The sequence below is a fragment of the Sinocyclocheilus rhinocerous genome, unplaced genomic scaffold (genome assembly GCF_001515625.1).
Source record: "Sinocyclocheilus rhinocerous isolate Xijiao unplaced genomic scaffold, SAMN03320098_v1.1 scaffold1952, whole genome shotgun sequence".
Taxonomy (NCBI): domain Eukaryota; kingdom Metazoa; phylum Chordata; class Actinopteri; order Cypriniformes; family Cyprinidae; genus Sinocyclocheilus; species Sinocyclocheilus rhinocerous.
In genome coordinates this window covers 95,110-113,626 of record NW_015650723.1, presented here as the reverse complement: position 1 = coordinate 113,626, position 18,517 = coordinate 95,110, and the positions used below count along the sequence as shown (strand labels likewise).

The window sequence follows — 18,517 nt, the reverse complement described above, 5'->3', positions numbered from 1 at the left end:
ACGAGCGCGACACACGGCTCGAAAGCAGCGGAGCTTTTATTATGCCACAGTCGATCACTTCCGCTTCTTCCGGTCGCGCGTATGTGGGGGAAAAAAAGCAGCGCTGTTTTATCATACAAACCGGAAATCGAGGGGTTATGACGTCATTGGCAGGCACTGTTCTAGTGGTTTTTGGATATTTTAATTAAAAAATCTTACATATTGTGCCTTTAATAATGTGTACACATATGAACTTATTAAAGTCCACTAAACAAAGAACATGTCTACCAAACACTTTAAACTATTTTTTAAACTAAGCACTGCCCAAATACTTAAAATTAAGAACTATTGTTTTGAAGTCACTATTTACTGTGCTGACGTGTGTACAAGTTTCTATGTACATACTTGCATTTAGCATTGTAAATGTAAAACCACACATGGCTAGATGGAAACAGTTTACCAACTTTTTTTATTTTTATTTTTTAATCTGCATTTGTTTTGCTTCTTAGTGATTAACCCTAATATAACAAGAATCAGATGCCTTTGTTGGCATTGCTATTCTTTACCGTAAACAGGAATGTAGGAGCAGAGGGATGTAGGAACAGATGACAATTGATAATGAGAGAGGGGAAAGAGAGTGTCCAAGAGGGAGTTCTTAAACTGGTGTCCAGAAACACAACCTGACTGGTTCACTGGCAGCGGGGGACGCCCAACACGTTTTTTCTTGCATCCAAGTTTTCCTGCCCCACATCCATTCACAAGCTCATCCATCCACCCAAAACCCAAGCTCAGTAAGCCAGAAAGATGAACTTAATGCACTAAAACTGAATAAAAGTTTAAATGATTCAGCGCGTGCTTGGACAGAATAATTTGCCTTCTCCCTAATCTGCCCTACTTCACTGAGAGAATCAGATGTAGCTCTGCTGCCGCCTACATTTGCGTCATGATGCCTACAGCGCTCTGCAGTTTGCATTATAGTGCTATAATGTACTAAAGATTTTTGTAAACGCTCCCCTAGGAAGGGCCACTACTGTTATACCGTTAATCGCAGGTTATTGGGTTAATGTTAACACCCATCAGATAGTAGCTAAATGTCTGGGAACTTGTGGTCCTGCGTATACGCGTGTGCTGTGTTAAGTTGCTGGGCAACATGAAATTTCGTTTCAGCGGCTCTCTGACGCAAAAGTGACGTTAATAAAGTAAGAATAACTTTGTTATGGTTTGTTGGCAGGAGGCGGAGACGATTTCACCAACTTCGTTGACTTAAATCTGAGGGGAATATGCTACTTGATGAAACGTGGAGCGGTTGTTGGAGATATGATGACAGCCCAGCGCGAGACGACTGACTGCTCATGAGAGGAACAAGAAAATCATTTGGATATTGACTTCTTAAACAGGCTTATTAGCTTAATTTAAAGGATTCCTGAAAATGTTCAGCATATGAATATAAAAATGGATTAAGATCGGCGTTCCAAAAGGTAATTACAACCAGAACGTTTATCTTTCTAGCTATGCATATTTATTTATTTAAAGATTTGGTTAGGCTAACGTTATACGAATATTAAGGAAGCTGAACATTACTTTTGAAGGTTCTGAAACGGCTAACATTTAAAAACGTTAGAAAAATGTCTAAAACTAAAACATTTTAGAAGAAGACGCTTCATGAACGACGTATAACGTTTTTGTGCTGACGTTTTGAGAACATTATTAAAGATAACCTGACGGAAGGCCGTTTGTTCGTAACTTTGAGAGAACCTTGCCAGAACGGTTCAGAGAACTGATAATCTGAAGTTGTTATTTGAAAGAGATTTTTTCTACATGATTTAACCCATATAAAATAATTTTGTTGGTATGTTGGCTATATTAATGCATTTTGGTTGATTTAGCGATATTAGATCATATTTTTACTTAGAACCGGTTAATTTAGATGTTAGCCTACCAGTTTTAGTTTTACCATTTTCCCCCCAGTGTACTGTAATTTACCCTTTGTGAATGACACGCTTTTATTTCACATTTAAACACCTTTTATTTCAGTATAGCTTAATGTGTGCATTATACACTAATATATTAACTGAAATATAAAATATTTAATAAATATTAACTGAAGTGTCAGTGATAACGGCTTATCTGATCTTGTTGTTTAGGCCTACTTTGTCACAATGGTGATTTTGTCAGAGGAAAAAGTGGTGAACCACTCCGGCAGACCACTGCAAGTAGGTTTCTACGAGATCATCAAGACATTAGGCAAAGGAAACTTTGCTGTAGTCAAACTAGCTAGACATAAAGTCACCAAAACAGAGGTATGTTGTGGTTTTTGATATTCTTTATAAAGTCTTTTCATCTACAATGTACATTTACAGTAATTAGAACAAATATGCCTATAGCTCTAAGCTACATGCAATAGGAGTTACTGCTCATTTATTTTTATGTTAAATTACCTTTTTATTTATTTCACTTCTTTTTATTACACATAGGCCTATTTAAGTAATTTAACTTCTTCCTTTTAATAAACAAACCTATTCTCTGGTTTTGCTTTAACAGGTTGCCATAAAAATCATTGATAAAACTCGACTGGATGAATCTGACCTGAAGAAGATTAATCGAGAGGTTCAGATCATGAAGCTTTTGAAGCACCCACACATAATCAAGCTCTACCAGGTCTGTGTGGGCTTGTGTCATTATGATTTATTGCTATCCGTGTATAATATATTCAGGCACACAAAGTGTTGATAGACCTTGGTCAATAACACCTTTATTGATCCATGTTCATTTTAAATTAGAGTTTAAAGGGGTCATATGATGCGATTTCAATTTTTCCTTTCTCTTTGGAATGTTACAAGCTCTTGGTGCATAAAGAAGATCTGTAAAGTTGCAAAGACTAAAGTCTCAAATCCAAAGAGATATTCTTTATAAAAGTTAAGAGTTTCTGATGCTTTTGGGAAACGCAGCCCTATTTGAACAAGCACTGTGTGAGCCATGCGTCAGCAGCGAACGCTGTCTGTGATTGATTGGTTCTGTCTTTCAGTATTTGCGTGTAAATGGTTCTATCCAACACAATTATTCGCTAATATAGTCTATTTTTCCACTTAGAAGCTTATTTTATGCACCGAATTTCATGATAATTAAATAAAAATAATGGTTAAATGCTCACTCTAGCCCGCCGTGTGTTTCGTTGTGAAAGCAAAACTACTTTGTTTGGCCTTCCAAAAGAGGACACGAATAGAAATCAGTGGTTAAGTTGTATTTACAACACTGTTCCAGAACAGTTCAACCCAAATATTCAGATGTGTGCAGCACATTTTATGGAATCACAAATTCAGACATGGTTTTATGTTTACGCGGCACGATGCAACGCAGTGCGTAAAAAGACAGTATAAGTCATTATAATCCGTAATTATGTCCCCACTGGATGCAACAAATGCCTCGTTTATAATGGGTTTTATTGGTGTTGTCTCATAGCGCTGGGACAAGGCATCACAATATGGTAAGGGGCGTAACATTTCCGTCACACGCTTGAGGTATTCGGCAAATCACAACGCATTGGATAGCTGGCCAATCACAGCACACCTAGCTTTTCAGACCGATGAGCTTTGTAAAAATCGATGCGTTTCAGAAAGGCGGGGCATAGAGGAGAAACAATAATGTACAGTATGTGGAAAATAATGTGTTTTTGAACCTTAAACCGCATAAACACATTTCATTACACCAAATACACAAAATAATGTTCTTTTTAGCAACATCATATGACCCCTTTAAGATGTCTTGTATTTTCACTGATTCTCTTATTAAACTGATAGTTTATCTGTATTTACCTTTGCTTTTTCACCTCACTTAACTAGTTTAAGCCAGCAGTAAGCCAGTTTACAATGAGCTTACATTATCCTAATGCACCATGACTTTCCCATGGTTGCTGCTTCCTCCCTACACTGGTCTCTCAGGAGTATGTGGCAGAGGGAAAATAATGACCTCACAATGGAAAGGTCACAATACAACTGCTTTCTCAATCATTTAATATTTGAGTTCCAGATTCATTTAGATGCATACATTTTGAGTTACATATGTCACTTTTTATGGGCATTTTGACTTTTTAATGGAGAGTACAGAAAAGAGCAGACATTAGAAAGGAGATGGGATCAGAAGATGATGCAGGATTCCAGCCTGTGTTCTCTTGAGAAACAGCTCCTTTGTGTCAAGCATGTGCACGAGTTATTCTGCCACGACAAAAAGTTGTAATTTTGATACTTTACAAAATTTAGATTCTTTATGAAGAATGACCAGTCTGAAGAATTCATGTTTTTACTTTTTGGAAATTGTAGGTTATGGAGACCAAAGACATGCTGTATATTGTGACGGAGTATGCCAAGAATGGAGAGATGTTTGGTAAGCCTAAAGAGAATCTTTTAACGTACAAATCTGTATTTTATCTTATTTTATCTTATCTTTCTCTTTCAAAGATTATCTTACTTCAGTCGGTCATCTAAGTGAGGCAGAAGCTCGTTGTAAGTTCGGGCAAATCCTTGATGCTGTAGAATATTGTCACAAGCATCACATTGTACACAGAGACCTGAAAGCAGAAAATTTACTCCTAGACAGTAACATGAATATAAAACTGGCAGGTAAGAAAGATCATGTACATCTATTTTTATTGCATCACTTTTTTAATTAAACCATTATTTTAATAAAGTAAATCATTAGAATTGTTATAGAAGTTAATTAAAATAATAATTGATATTATTGTAATAATAATATTTGACAAAAGTGGTAGATTTATCCTGTGAATTTCTCCTCCCTTTTTTGTCGACATTGTTATTAGACAAATTAAACTAGGATGTGAAAAGTGCTGTTAGAAACCTTATTTTTGCTAAAAGTGCCCATTGTTAATAATATCTCAAGGCTAGTAACATACGGTATCTCCCCATTTTTCTTCAGACTTTGGTTTTGGGAACTTCTATATTCCTGGTAAATCTTTGTCTACCTGGTGTGGGAGTCCTCCCTATGCCGCCCCAGAGGTCTTTGAGGGGAAGGAATATGAGGGACCATCCTTGGATATCTGGGTAAGATCTTCAGCTTGAGTATACGCTCTGAACTTTAGCAAATAGTCTAATATAAATAAATTCAATTTCCTTTTTGGCATTAAGGAAGTGTCTGAAATATGAATGTCTTCCGGCTGCCTCTTAGAGTCTGGGAGTACTGCTGTATGTATTGGTTTGTGGCACACTACCTTTTGATGGCACTACTCTCCCTGCCTTAAGAAGAAGAGTCACTGATGGACGCTTCAGAGTGCCATTCTTCATGTCACAAGGTATGTTCCTCCTATATATAGAGCGGCCCTTGTGAAACTGAAAAAAAAAATGGTAACCTAATAATGGTAACATCTAAATTAACTGGTTTTATTTAAGTAAAAAATATTATTTAGTATCACTTAATCAAACTAAATACATTACTTAATACCAAGAAATCTATTTTTGTGAGTTAAATCAAGTAGAAATAGCTCTTTAAAGTGCACGTTCAAAGCTATTTCTACTTGATTTAACCATAAAAATTATGTTGGTATAAATTAATGTACTTAGGTTGATCCCACACAATTCACAATTTGATGGCTACTGTATATTAACTGCGTATTAATTTTTATTGCTTTTTATTCATTTAAAGTCTTGCCATTCTGGCATGTTTAGTTGGGGACACTTAGTATTCAACAAATCATTGAATTGACTGTGCAGACACTATTGAATGAGAACTGAACTGAGCTGGATGAGGACATCAGGGCTGCTTTCCAGCTGATTTGAACTCATTTTTTATAGTTGATGATCTTTACACAGTCATTGAACTGAACTGATTCAACACTAAGCTGACCTCATCTGAACAATGACACTTGTTTTTGTTTTTTTTCAAAGCTGTTTTACAGCATCTCTGTTTAAATAATTTTTTCCTGTTTTTCCCTGTAAAAACTACTTTGAAACAATCTGTATTGTATAAAGCGCTATATAAATAAAGGTGACTTCATTTGATTTAAAGAGATAGTTCACCCAAAAATGAAAAGTCTGTCATCATTTACTCACCCTTATGTTGTTCCAAACCTGTATGAGTTTCTTTCTTCTGTTGAACACAAAAGTATTTTTTCCACACTATGGAAGTCAAAGAAGAAAGCAACTCATACAGGTTTGGAACAACATAAGGGTGAGGAAATGATGACAGACTGTTCATTTTTAGCTGACACTTATCACATGATGTGGTGTGCTGAAATCTTGTCTTATTTAACCCTTGCCATTTACCTCGTTCCACAGACTGTGAAAGCCTTATACGGAGAATGTTGGCTGTTGACCCTGCCAAGAGATTCAGTGTGGCACAAATCAAGCAGCATCGCTGGATGCAGGCTGATCATTCGGCTATATGTCAGTCCCTTTCTTCCTCTTCCTGCCTTGAGGCTCAGGAAACTTACAATGAAGCAGTTCTGAGTATTATGAAGACAGTGGGCATTGACAGGAAGAGAACCATAGAGGTGAGAAGACCAGAGATCAAGCTCTGTGTGGGAAAAAGTTCAATCAATAATGAAAATGTTGTCATCAATTAATCACACTAAAGTTGATCCAAACCTGTATGACTTTGTGTTCGTCTGTGGAACAACAGACAAGATATTTTGATGAATGTTGAAAACCAAACATGACCATTGACTTCCATTATATGAATAAAACACTTCCATTATATAAATAAAGAATTGACTATTGACTAAAAACATGCATCTTCATTCAGTCTCTTCAGAACAGTAGCTTCAACCACTTTTCTGCTATCTACTGCCTGCTGTTAGAAAGAGTGATGAAGCATCAAGCACCTCAGCAAAGCAAACTGGGAAGTGAGTGGCTGAAAGAACCATGTCACTCTCCTCGGGGGACGGTGCTGCCTCTGGAGGAGGATCTCAGCACAGTAGAATACACATGCTCTGCTTCTGCTGCTTGTCAGCTGGAGACTACAGCATATAAAGAGTCACAGGTGGGGCATTTGAAAAAGGAGGAGAAAGAGGATCAAGCCGTGGACAGTCCTTCTGTGGAGTCCAGAAAATCACAGAGACACACTTCCCCAGATGCCTCTGCATCCCAGAAGTTTTCCTGCTTGCCAAGTAAGTTTGAAGGAATCTCTAAAGAAACTACATTCAATATGATTGGTCCATACAATGAAGTATTGCGGACACCCAAAGACCTCCATCATCACAATATATACTTGTTTAGATTTTAATTTAATGCACACTGCAAAACATGGTAACCTGCAATTGTTTCTAACTGATTTAACCCATAAAAATTGTTTTGGAGGTATAAATTAATGTATTTAGGTTCAGTGATTACTGATATTTTTTACTTAAATAAAACCAGTTCATTTAAATGTAAAAATTTTTAGGTTACCATTTTTTATCTGTATTGCTGATTAAAATGAGTAATTCCTAAACAGTATTGCTGACCCCAAACGTTTGAACAGTAGTGTATGTTAATAATGCAAGCAATACAATTTACAGTAATAATTAAAACAGCTGTCAAAATTCATTCAATGCCCACAACACCACCATTCTTACAGCCCCAAACAACAGAGGAAAACTAAATTAAAGACTGCAAAAAAGTGGCAACCTGCCACTTCCACTATATATTAGCTCATTCTATGTGATTTAACCCACATAAAGTAGTTTTCATGGTATAAATTAATGTATTTAGGTTCCGCGAGATTAAATAACATTTTTGACTTGAACAAAACCAGTTAATTTAGATGTTCCCATTTTTAGGTTACCATTTTTTCAGTGCACATAGACATTGAAAAAATATCATAGGTATCGGCATCGGTATCGGCAAGTACCAAAAATAAAAGTATCGGTATCGGGCGAGTACTGGAAAAAGTGGTATCGGTGCATCCCTAATAAATAATAACAGTTTCCATTGTTCATGCAGTGTACAGTGCTAACCACTAAATGTTGCAGTTTTAGTCCTTATACTGTATATGTAAACCAGATTACGATGGTTGTAGTCGCTCGATTGGACTGCTACCTTCCTTTAGTAAACTGCAGTTTCCACACAATACAATCTCAAACGTCATTACTTGACTTAGACTAATGCAGAGTAATGTGCTAGATATGAGGATGAGATGAGTTGTTTAACAGACATAACAACTGTTTAACAGTGCCAGAAACTTTAAAGTTCAAATTCAAAGTTATAAAAACTCTTTTATTACATATTTATAGCTGGCCGTGGTGGAGAACACCACCTGCATAGTGGCCCCAAGGTAGTTTGAGTCTGAGACCCGTGCTCTAGATTAGTCTTCACTGCAAATTCCATTAATTATAACGTATTGTCAGTTTAACTTTTGTCATATATGAAGGCTAATTTAACTTTTCTTTTTGGAATGGTTCTATTGATTTTATTATTAATTGTTGCATCCATTATTAAATATTATAATTATTGATGTTAATTATTGCATTTAACATCCCATAAATTACATTGATATTAAAGTGATGCAGATTGTAGAAATTTACCATTACAACACTCACCAGGAATGGGTGCCGTCGGAATGAGAATCCAAACAGCTGATAAAAACATCACAATAATCCACAATGAATCCATCAATTAATGCCTTGTGAAGTGAGAAGCTGCGTGTTTGTAAGAAACAAATCCATAATTAAGACTTTTTAACTTTAAACCATTGCCACTGGCTAAAATACAAGTCCCCTATTCATAATATTGCTTTCTCCAGTGAAAAAGTTGTCTCATCTGAATCAGGAGAAAAATATGCACAGATCAAAGACCATTTACAAGACAAAAGAGGCCAAAATAGTTCTAAACAAAATTATGTTTTATTAACAAGGTTCGGGATGAGCGCGTCAGATACTTAGCCTAATTAACACAGGTGGAGCGCACTCAAGTTAATCAACACCATGGCATAAATACAGACTTTACCTCTATCCATTGACGGTTTATCAGCATCCCCCCTCCGCCCCATCTCCTCACTTTGAGTTCATACTACACTTATACGGGGGGTACTCTAGGTTCGGGCCATTACCGAGCTCGGAGCCCTTCCCCGGACAGCACGCCAAATATGCATTACCATACTTCAGCTAATTATATGTAAGCGTGAACTCGTGAATATGCTCTTGGATTTTGATGTTAGAGGACAACAGGGGTTGGACTTTCACTGGAAGAAGTGTTCTCATGGATTATGGACTCGTATTTTAGCCATGGTTTGAAGCTAAAAGCATCTTGATGGATTTGTTTCTTATAAACATGCATTTTACTTCACAACAAGTTGATTGATGGACTGGATTGTGTGAATTACTTGTGGAGTATTGTGATGTTTTTATCAGCTGTTTGGACTCTCATTCTGACGGCACCCATTCACTGAAGAGCATCCATTGGTGCACAAGTGTTGTAATACTAAATTTCTCCAAATCTGTTTCCATGAAGAAACAAACTCATATACATCTTGGATGTGAGGGTGAGTACATTTAATCAAATTTTCATTTTTGGGTCAACTATTTTTTTTAATATGATCTGTTTCTTGCTTCAGGTATTGTCATAGATCATGTTGATGGCTCCACCTCAGACTGCTGCCTCCGGTCCTCTCCTTATGCTTCTACTAGTTCTTTCACCACCGGCTCCAACCCATTAGAGATTAGCACTGACACCAGTGGCTGCATGACTCAGGGATTACATCCGTATTCACTAGGAAATCCTGGCTTTCCTTCATCCACCCTTGGGCACCAGAGTTATCTTCCTCTACCCAGCTTTCAGGAGGGAAGGAGATCCTCAGATACCTCACTTATACAAGGTCAGGGAAACAGCTCACAGCACAAATTCTATCACTGTAACAGTTCTAGTTGATTAAACAACTTTGCCTCTTTTGTCAGGTGTGAAGGCTTTCCCAACTCATTTGAGAAAGAATGGTCATATTAAGGGCCAGTTGAGTTGGAATGAAGTTAAGGGGCCTGTGCAACGCACGTGCATCCTAGATAACAATCCACAAAGCTGTAGTACATCGATGGTTTTGACAAACCCTCCATGCTTCCCAGTGGTGCACCACAATGGCGTCTTGAAGAATTCTTTAAGAAATGAAAGGTAAAAATTCAGTGAATAATGATTTACCCTTGTAAATAAGAAGTTAAGTAGTGCACATAATTGTATTTTCTGTGTACTTGTAGTGTATTACAAATATTAGAAGTACATTTTTTTAAACTTATTGCATATAATGTAATGTTAATTAAATAAAAGTCCACTTAAGTGTACTTAAAGAGACACTTTTATGACTGTTTCTTAATAAACTTAAGTGCACTTTGTAATAATATGTAGCAAATTAGCCCAAAAGGGAACTATGTATAAATTATTTATGCTCAAAAAATGTTTGGATCAAGTAACTGGTTTGGAGGATTCCTACAGAATCAGTTTTAGACGTCCCGCCAGCACTCGTCTAGCGAATGTTTATTAAGAATGTCTATAATAGAATGTTACTCTCTTAGCCATAAATAATAAAATCATAATACACATTCACAATCACTTTCAACAGCATGTTGCTGTGATCGGCATGATTAGGGACTCCAGTTATGAGCAAAACTACAAGAAGCAGAGTAAAGGATAAAGGCAATATGTTATATTCCACAGATCCACAGCCTGAAAGAAACATCAGTTTCTTAATTCAAGCACACCTTTGTAAAAGAATCCGAATCAGAATGAGCTTTATTCGCCAAGTGTGCGCAAACACACGAAATTTGTTCTGGTTTCCAGGAGCTCCGGGTATATACATACAACATTTAAATAAACTGAGTAAAAAAGTAAAATAAATAAATTGATGTACAGATGTTAAACGTTAACTGGTGTATTTAATGCCCTCTGTTACCTATTTTAACTGATTTTAATAAATATAAACTATATCATATGATTGAGATTTTTTTTTTTTTCTTTTTCTTTTTCTTTTTGGTAGGTTGGTTCCCTTCTCATGCCATCAAAGGCAGCTGCAGTTTCTCTCAGTGCAGCCTGCTCATTCCCCTGATCACGTGAAGAACGGTGCAGGTCTGGAACCACAGAGCTTCTCCAGTCCACCTCAGCGTGAGAGGACTCACCTCAGCTCCCAGAACCCTCGGCTCCCACCACAGTCAGCTCCTCAGGACTCTCTATCTTCTCTCTCCTGTTCTTCCTCCATTATGGCATCAGCCGCACAGCTTCTTGAAACTCGACTGCAGATCAGTCCACAGTCTCAGTCTCTGCCTCAGGCTGAGCTTCACATTGGCACTGTATTACCCTCAGTTAAGTGACAATGATTTGATCCATTGTTAATAATACACAGTTTAGTATTTGTGTAGTGTGCACTTATGCCGAGTTCACACTGCACGATATTAGCCCGATTTTGTTCCCTGCATCTCCCTCCTGCATAATCAGTTTTTCTTTTTCTCCTTGTAGCCGGAAATCAGCTCACAGACAATTTGCGGGCTATATATATATTTTTTAATAATTACAGTCTCCCTGGAGAACTCCGGTCTGACGCATGCGGGTTCTCGCGTTATTTCCTTATCCCTTCTTGCGTGTGTTTTGTTGTGAAATGTAGTTTGCGGACCAGACAGAGCTGTCGGCGATTCTTCCTATTGTGAAGTCATGCAGTGTGAAACACAGCAGCAACTGAATGCTACCCCAGATAGTCACGCAGTGTGAAAACAACGGCGATCCGACGAGTTTGAAAATCGTGCAGTGTGAACTCGGCATTAGTAGTGCTTGAGAGTTTAAGAGTGAGTGACTGAAACTGAATGATAAATAAATAGTCTCTAGATCTGGATTAGCTAGATGTGTGTTTGTATAGAAGTGAATAGTTTTATAGAGACATCATATTGCTTGGTCTTTTTTGTCATGATTGTAGTTATTTAGGCCTAGATATTCTCCATCAAGTGATGTATATAAATATATTATTATTATTATACATCAATTAAAGGGGTCATATGATGCTGCTAAAAAGAACATTATTTTGTGTATTTGGTGTAATGAAATGTGTTTATGCGGTTTAAAGTAAAAAAAAAATGCATTGCTGTTCTGTTGTAAGTGATCCAAATAAAGTGCTTTTGCTTTCGCACTGAAACACACAGCGTCTCCCTGACATGGTTGCTTCAACACTAACTGCGGTTACTGACACCATGCCTTCTTTCTTTGCGTGCACATTTGCGGCGGGATTATGCAAATATTTCCACATAGTGGGGTAGATATGTGGGGGCGTGTTAGAATGAGCCGTTTTAGGGGGGCGTGGCAGAGTCTTAACTTTGATAAAGAATATCTCTTTGGTTTTGAGACTTTAGTCTTTGCAACTTCAGGGATCTTATCTATGCACAATCAGCTTGTAACACTCCAAAGAGAAAGGAAAACTTGAAATCGCATCATATGACCCCTTTAAACAGTTTACTATGACTCATGTAGATGTTGTTTTTGTATCATAATTTAGTAGTAACATTATTTGTATCATTAATAATAGAAGATTACTTAAGTTGTTATTCCTGCTAAGATTTCAGTTCCAGTTATAAATAAATATAATTTTTAAAATTTAAAATAGTTGAATACTAATTCATGCTTAGAACTATTGTGTTCATTTAGGCATCTTTTGCTTGCACTTTTTTTTTAAAGTACATGTACTTACAATGTACTTAAATATGAAAGTAATGGGTTATATAAGGTAACTACATGTGTTAAGGTTAGGTTTAGGGGTAGGTTCATTGTTAATACCTAGTTATTACCCAGTTATTGTAATCACTATAATCTATGTGGCTTAATTATACCCTGCAAAAAGTTACTTTTAAGAGATATTTGTACACGATTTAACTAATAAATTAGTTTTGCTGGTATAAATAATGTATTTAGGCTGATGCAGCGATATATAGATGTTACCATTTTTTTTTCTGTGTATGATGTATGTTGTGACTTGTATTACATAGCAAAAATACAACAAACAAGATTTTCTTAATGGTTAATGGTAGAACTTTATTTATTTTTTTTATTACTTTTTAGTAGACCCCTGAGGAGTCAGTAATGAGTAGAACAGGGCTAAACCTACAAGACAGGCTCTTGTCAATGACAAGAGAAATCTAGAAAAGAGGTCATGACACAGTCAAGGGAGAAGGCCATGGTCTTACAGGTGATGGAATTTCCCTTGGATCAGAAATCTTCAAACAGATCAAGTTTTAACCAAGCTCTCCAACCTTTCTTGGAGCATTTAGTTCTCCAACTGATCCTACACAATAAAGGGTTATACTTTTAAGTAAGGATTACCTATATCACCAGGATGGTCGAAAATCAGAGCAGTGACTGTTTGCGATTCATCATCTGACTAGAGAGGAATGCAGAGGCTTGATTAAGAAATAAGACCCCCAGCCAATCATCCTGATCCATTTCCTGTGTGTCATGTAAAATGAAAACAATCATAGTGGATTATGGAGATTATTAGCTAGTAATGAAAGAAGGTATTAGGTCAGATATACACTGACACCCTTTGAAGTGGAAGTGGGAGGAAGGGCTTGTTTAATGATAAACAAATAGAGGATTTACTTAAATCCACCTTTAGATGCCCTCTGAAATAAAAGCCCCTGTGAGCCCCACTCACACCTCAATACTGCCACCTAGCTGTGGGGAGTGACCCGTCTAGGAGGAGGAGCCTGAGTTGGTCTTGTCCTCCCAGGTAACAGGGATGGGGTGATCTCCACGGCCAGACTCTATGCCACCAGCCTTGGGTCCACAAAGAGTAAGCAGACCATCAGCAGACAGTGTGCAGGTGACAGCAGACTGGTCCACACTAGAAGGCAGGCGGTAACGGCGGCGGAACTCACGGGAGATGTAGCCGTGATCATCCTGAGGAGCCAAACAACAAAACAGAGCAAAATGTAAAAAAAAAAAAAAAGTTGTGTTGTTGGAAAACTCTATTCAGTGTGGTATGAAGGTTTTGAAATATTTCCAGGAAAGATTAAAATAGGCCAAATTATTGTAATGAAGAATAAACGTGTAAAAATAGGAATTACTGTTAAGAATAAGAACCAAAGTAAAAGTACGGTGGCCGAGAAGTGCAAAGCAAATCACAATTCTGAAAACAAAATAACAAATTACAAACGCAAATGCAAGTCTAAAAAACAAAATAACAATTCAGAAAGCACAACAACAATTCAGAAAACATTATAACAAGTCAGAAAACACAATGACAAATTCGAAAACAAAATAACAAGTCAGAAAACACAAAGACAAATCCGAAAACAAATTAACAAGTCAGAAAACACAACGACAAATCCAAAAACAAATTAACAAGTCAAAAAACACAACGACAAATCAGACAAACCGGAAGAGGTAGGTATAGTTTGAGACAGCGCCATTGGTTTGGGATTACTCACCGCTGACTGGACGAGACATCTGTCAACCAACGTATACAGGAAAAACCAGCCGAAGAACAGCAGAGTCGTGGTAGAAAGTTCGGAGATGGTATTAAAGTAGCTCAGTTTAAATGTATTGTATGAATTGCCCTTACTCTGGAATAAAAAATACGGAGTGTATATTCACATTTAGTTAAAAGTAGCTGAAAACATCAGCTCTAGTGGCGCAGATGGATAAGTGTTATTTTGTTTTCAGAATTGTGATTTGCTTTGCATTTCTCGGCCACCGTATAAAAGCCCTATTTTAGCATAGATCCACTTCAAAGTACCATTTTAGAGGCTTACATTTTACATGTACACTGGAAAAAATGATTTATTGAATTTACTTAAATTTTTTAAGGTAAGTGGTTGCAATCAATTTATTTTAGCTACATTTAAATAAACACATTTAGTTGACTAACATTCAACATGTTTTTTTTTTTTTAATGTAGCTAAAATAAATTGTTTGCAACCACTTACCTTAAAAAATGAGTATACTTTTTTTCAGTGTATATAAAATTGATGTTTAATTAATATAAATTATATGTATATATAATTAATGTAAAAGCAATCCATCAAGATGTAGATACCAATTTTCATGTTGGTAACATTTAGGTAACAGTGGCTCAGCAAACTGTTTATTTCTGAAGAAATCCTTTTTCATTTATTAGTATTTACTAAATCAGTCTGAGTCTGGCAAATCTGAATCTAGTCACTGAAAAAAAAATGATTCATTGAATTTGTTAAAATGTTTTTAATGTGGTTGCAATCAATTTATTTTAGACATTTAAATAAATTTAGTTGACTTTCAATATTTTCTTTTAATGTAGCTAAAATAAATTGTTTGCAACCACTTACCTTAAAAAATGTAGTATCATTTTTTTCAGTATACTGACCTTTAGATTTAAGTTAGATTTACTTCTAGGGGACTTATTATTGTAAGAAGAAGAACCGAAATAGGAACCTCATTTTATTAAAGATCCACTTTCAAGTACTATTTTAAAGGCTTTTTAAATAAGCTAAAAATAGATTAAATGAATGTAGGAATGAAAAGAATAATAAAGTAATGAATAGAAAAGTAATCCGTCAAGAGTTGGACAGCTGTTCACATGTTTTTGAGAAACAGCTCTGAAGCTCAGTTTATCTCTGAAGAAAGCCTTTTTCAGTTATTAAGAATTTTCCACGAAATCAATCTGAATCTTACTGCAAATCTGTTTACTCTTTTCTCACAAATATGAATTGTACATTTGACTTTTAGATTAGATTTAGATTAGTTTGATCTTGATTACATTAGTGTAGATTTGAGCTCATATACTGCAGTGTACATATCAGTACAGTTCATCAATGATTCAAGCACTGCCCAAACATAGTCATAGTCTCTCGTGAATGCTGTTGACAGAACAGCTTTAGGGTCCAGGCATTTTAAAACACTACCAGTAAAGCCCTGGAAAGATTACCCACAAGCCCTTTACTGGCGTTTAGGACTCCAAATGGGGTGGCAGGCTGTGACGCAAAAGTGACGTCAATCTGACACAAACATTTTGAGAGATCTGCTCACTTTTTCCTCATCTGTGCTACTGAAACGTGAATAAACATGTGTATCCATAGTACTGAAATAGTGACTATGGGGATAAAAATAGAAAAGGAACTGAAGAGAAAACACAACTGGGAGAAAAAGAGAGTGATGTAAACATGAATAGCTGATGAACTATGAAATTATCTTATAAAAACTGAAATAAACCAAAAAGTTTTCACGCATATATACATTTCTTTCACATTTAAAAATACTACTTTCTCCCAGTAGCATACAAATCGAATTATTATTTTTTTTTTTTTTTTCAAAATAAGCGTATTTATTTGTTATGGTTGCTTAACAACTGGTACTGCATTAAAAATATATGCAACTGAGTCATTTCTGAACGCCTGTCTGTGAAAGTTCAAGGCCTTTTTCCTTGTTGTGATGATTTGTCACATTGTGCTAAAGGAAACGACTGAATAAAAGCCTAATTATATAATTATATTTTCCCACAATCTTTAGAATATATCATAGGCTACAGCATTTTTATACACTATATAATCCTTCGAGACACACATACACAGGCACTTACACTAGTATTATACTAGTACATAGTTACATAGTTCACTGAACACTGTGATGCAAAACAAGCTAAATTACTGTAAATAAAGCATTATTCACAAACAATTCACAACTTTACTGTTCAAATACCAGCTTCCTTCCATTAACAGAAAAATCGGCACAGCAGCTGATGAGAACATTTGGATAGTTAATTCAATTTCATTGTAAGTTTCTCTTGCACACATTCTTATTGAACACATTCCCTGTCATGTCCGAATGAGCCGTGACCTCACCTGTCTTTCTCCATGCTTGCCCTGGATCTCCACATAGTCCTCAGTCACCTTCACATTGAGCTCATCAGGAGAGAAGTGTTTCACATCCAGGTACACTGTGAATTTGTCTCTGTCAGACCTCACCTGCAGAAATGATCAAGTACAGTGGATTTACATCAATGTGGTGCTGTTTGCAGATAAGAATACATAAGGATTTCAGTTTTTCAAGAGAAAACTAATGCCATAAATTCATGAAAAGCAGTTCATTCAGCTAACAGCATTCAGCATCTAAGTGGAGATGAATCGTATATGACATGTTTCACTTGTGGTTTCATTTGGAGTGACACTGTTGTGCAATGCGGTGATGGATGCATTGATCTTCAGGTAATATGAAAGAAAATCTTGTCATTATTTCGCATGCTAAAATATTAAATGAATAGAAAAGGTACTGGTAATTTTCTCCATGGACACTATCAATTGTTCTACCTTTTTTCTTCTTCTTTCTTATACAGTGCTGCATTCACCAGTCACGGTTATGCATTATTTTCAGTTTGCTCTTTTTTTAGAGGTCTTATTTGCAATTTAATTCCTGGAGTCTGTAAGGAATACCTCTAGAAATGAATTTTCTGGAAACCTTGCTGCTTTAAATGTTTCACCTCCACAATATAACACATTTTGAGGTGATACTAATAAAGCTGTTTGTCACAAAGACGACTTAATGCATTGATTTAGTGATAATCAACACCCTGTATTGGCCTTCTGCAACAACAATGGCATCTTAAGATTCTAAATCTCAATCTTATCAATTCACAGTGAAGCAGTCCATTACCTCAGAGATGCCTGGGTTGGAGGAGTCCAGGAAGCTGCGGAAGAGTGAGTGTCGATAGTAAGGACTGACAGTTGAGGAAGCGAAGGGAAAGAGCTCATAGTCGAACAGGCCTTCTCCAAACAACTGGTCGAAGAGGCGGGTGGGGTAGCCCAGGGTGCGTCTAAACCAGGGATGTTGAATGGCAATATCCATAATGTCAGGCTTGGCAATGTAGACTGGCAAATTTCAACCTGATTGTGACTTTTTGCACCTGATGTTGAGGAAATTTTTCAAGCAGAAGATGTGGACTGAAGGCAGGTATGAGGAGGCTGATAGAGGCTGGTACAGTAGACAAAGATCCCAATGATGTGCGCCGTTCCCAGTGAAGGCAAGCTGCTGGTTATATACATGTGCTGCAGAAAGAGAGGCTTACAAGTGGATCTCTCTGGAATGGCATTATCTCATGGTGGGAACAGTACTGTCAGCAGAATCGGTGGTGTGCACACTGACCTGAGAATGACAGTCTAGCCCTGAATGGCTCCCGGTAGTTCCCTGCTGGCCAGTTATCACCGGAAAATAAGTGACTGCCAAAACAAACCAGACCATACAGATGAAGTGGGGTGGCTGCAGAGCATTACTAATGGTGTGTTATGGCCACTTGTTTGACCAGAAGTTTCTTAGTTCTGACTACTTTATAAGTACAGGTACAGCATATTTTCTCCTGAAGCTGAAACTGAAGCTTTACTAAAAAGTTCATTTTAAAAATTAGTCTGCAAAATTCTATGAAAGCTGACTCAAAAATTTCAGCATGCTACTATAGAATACAAATCATGGACCACATAAAGAGAGGGATTAGTCTAGGGAATGTACCGTATGAGTGAAATTCCCATGAGCTCCCATACATTACATTTTTTTTAAATATATTTTTTTAAAATTCAAAAAATATATATTTCCTAAAATAATAATTTACATTAAAAAAATCTACAAATACA

The 18,517-nt window shown here is 36.6% G+C and overlaps 2 protein-coding genes across 2 annotated transcripts; one reads left to right on the top strand and one right to left on the bottom strand.

The window, feature by feature from the left end:
- The first annotated feature begins 1,288 nt into the window (after positions 1 to 1,288).
- LOC107712540 (serine/threonine-protein kinase SIK1-like) lies at positions 1,289 to 11,254 on the top strand. Its single transcript, XM_016517849.1, has 12 exons — positions 1,289 to 1,457; positions 2,124 to 2,279; positions 2,521 to 2,637; positions 4,296 to 4,359; positions 4,434 to 4,595; positions 4,909 to 5,033; positions 5,158 to 5,281; positions 6,264 to 6,478; positions 6,730 to 7,093; positions 9,517 to 9,777; positions 9,857 to 10,064; positions 10,924 to 11,254. Exons 2-12 carry the CDS (start codon positions 2,139 to 2,141, stop codon positions 11,252 to 11,254), a joined length of 2,112 nt encoding a protein of 703 aa, XP_016373335.1. The 5' UTR covers positions 1,289 to 1,457; positions 2,124 to 2,138.
- A 1,681-nt stretch (positions 11,255 to 12,935) lies between these two features.
- On the bottom strand, positions 12,936 to 17,918 carry LOC107712549 (alpha-crystallin A chain). The gene is made up of 3 exons (XM_016517857.1): positions 17,547 to 17,918; positions 16,739 to 16,861; positions 12,936 to 13,820 (listed from the first exon to the last, which is right to left on the bottom strand). The coding sequence occupies exons 1-3, from the start codon at positions 17,736 to 17,738 to the stop codon at positions 13,614 to 13,616; spliced, it is 522 nt and encodes a 173-aa protein (XP_016373343.1). The 5' UTR covers positions 17,739 to 17,918; the 3' UTR covers positions 12,936 to 13,613.
- Positions 17,919 to 18,517: the final 599 nt, after the last annotated feature.

Bases quoted from the DNA above. Each gene is read 5' to 3' on its own strand.
- LOC107712540 (XM_016517849.1), top strand. From the start codon at position 2,139: ATGGTGATTTTGTCAGAGGAAAAAGTGGTGAACCACTCCGGCAGACCA. The intron at 2,280-2,520 runs GTATGTTGTGGT...TTGCTTTAACAG, and splicing joins ATAAAGTCACCAAAACAGAG to GTTGCCATAAAAATCATTGA. The intron at 6,479-6,729 runs GTGAGAAGACCA...ATCTTCATTCAG, and splicing joins ACAGGAAGAGAACCATAGAG to TCTCTTCAGAACAGTAGCTT.
- LOC107712549 (XM_016517857.1), bottom strand. From the start codon at position 17,738: ATGGATATTGCCATTCAACATCCCTGGTTTAGACGCACCCTGGGCTAC. The intron at 16,862-17,546 runs GTAATGGACTGC...TCATTTCTGCAG, and splicing joins CCAACCCAGGCATCTCTGAG to GTGAGGTCTGACAGAGACAA. The intron at 13,821-16,738 runs GTGAGGTCACGG...TTGGCTCCTCAG, and splicing joins GCAAGCATGGAGAAAGACAG to GATGATCACGGCTACATCTC.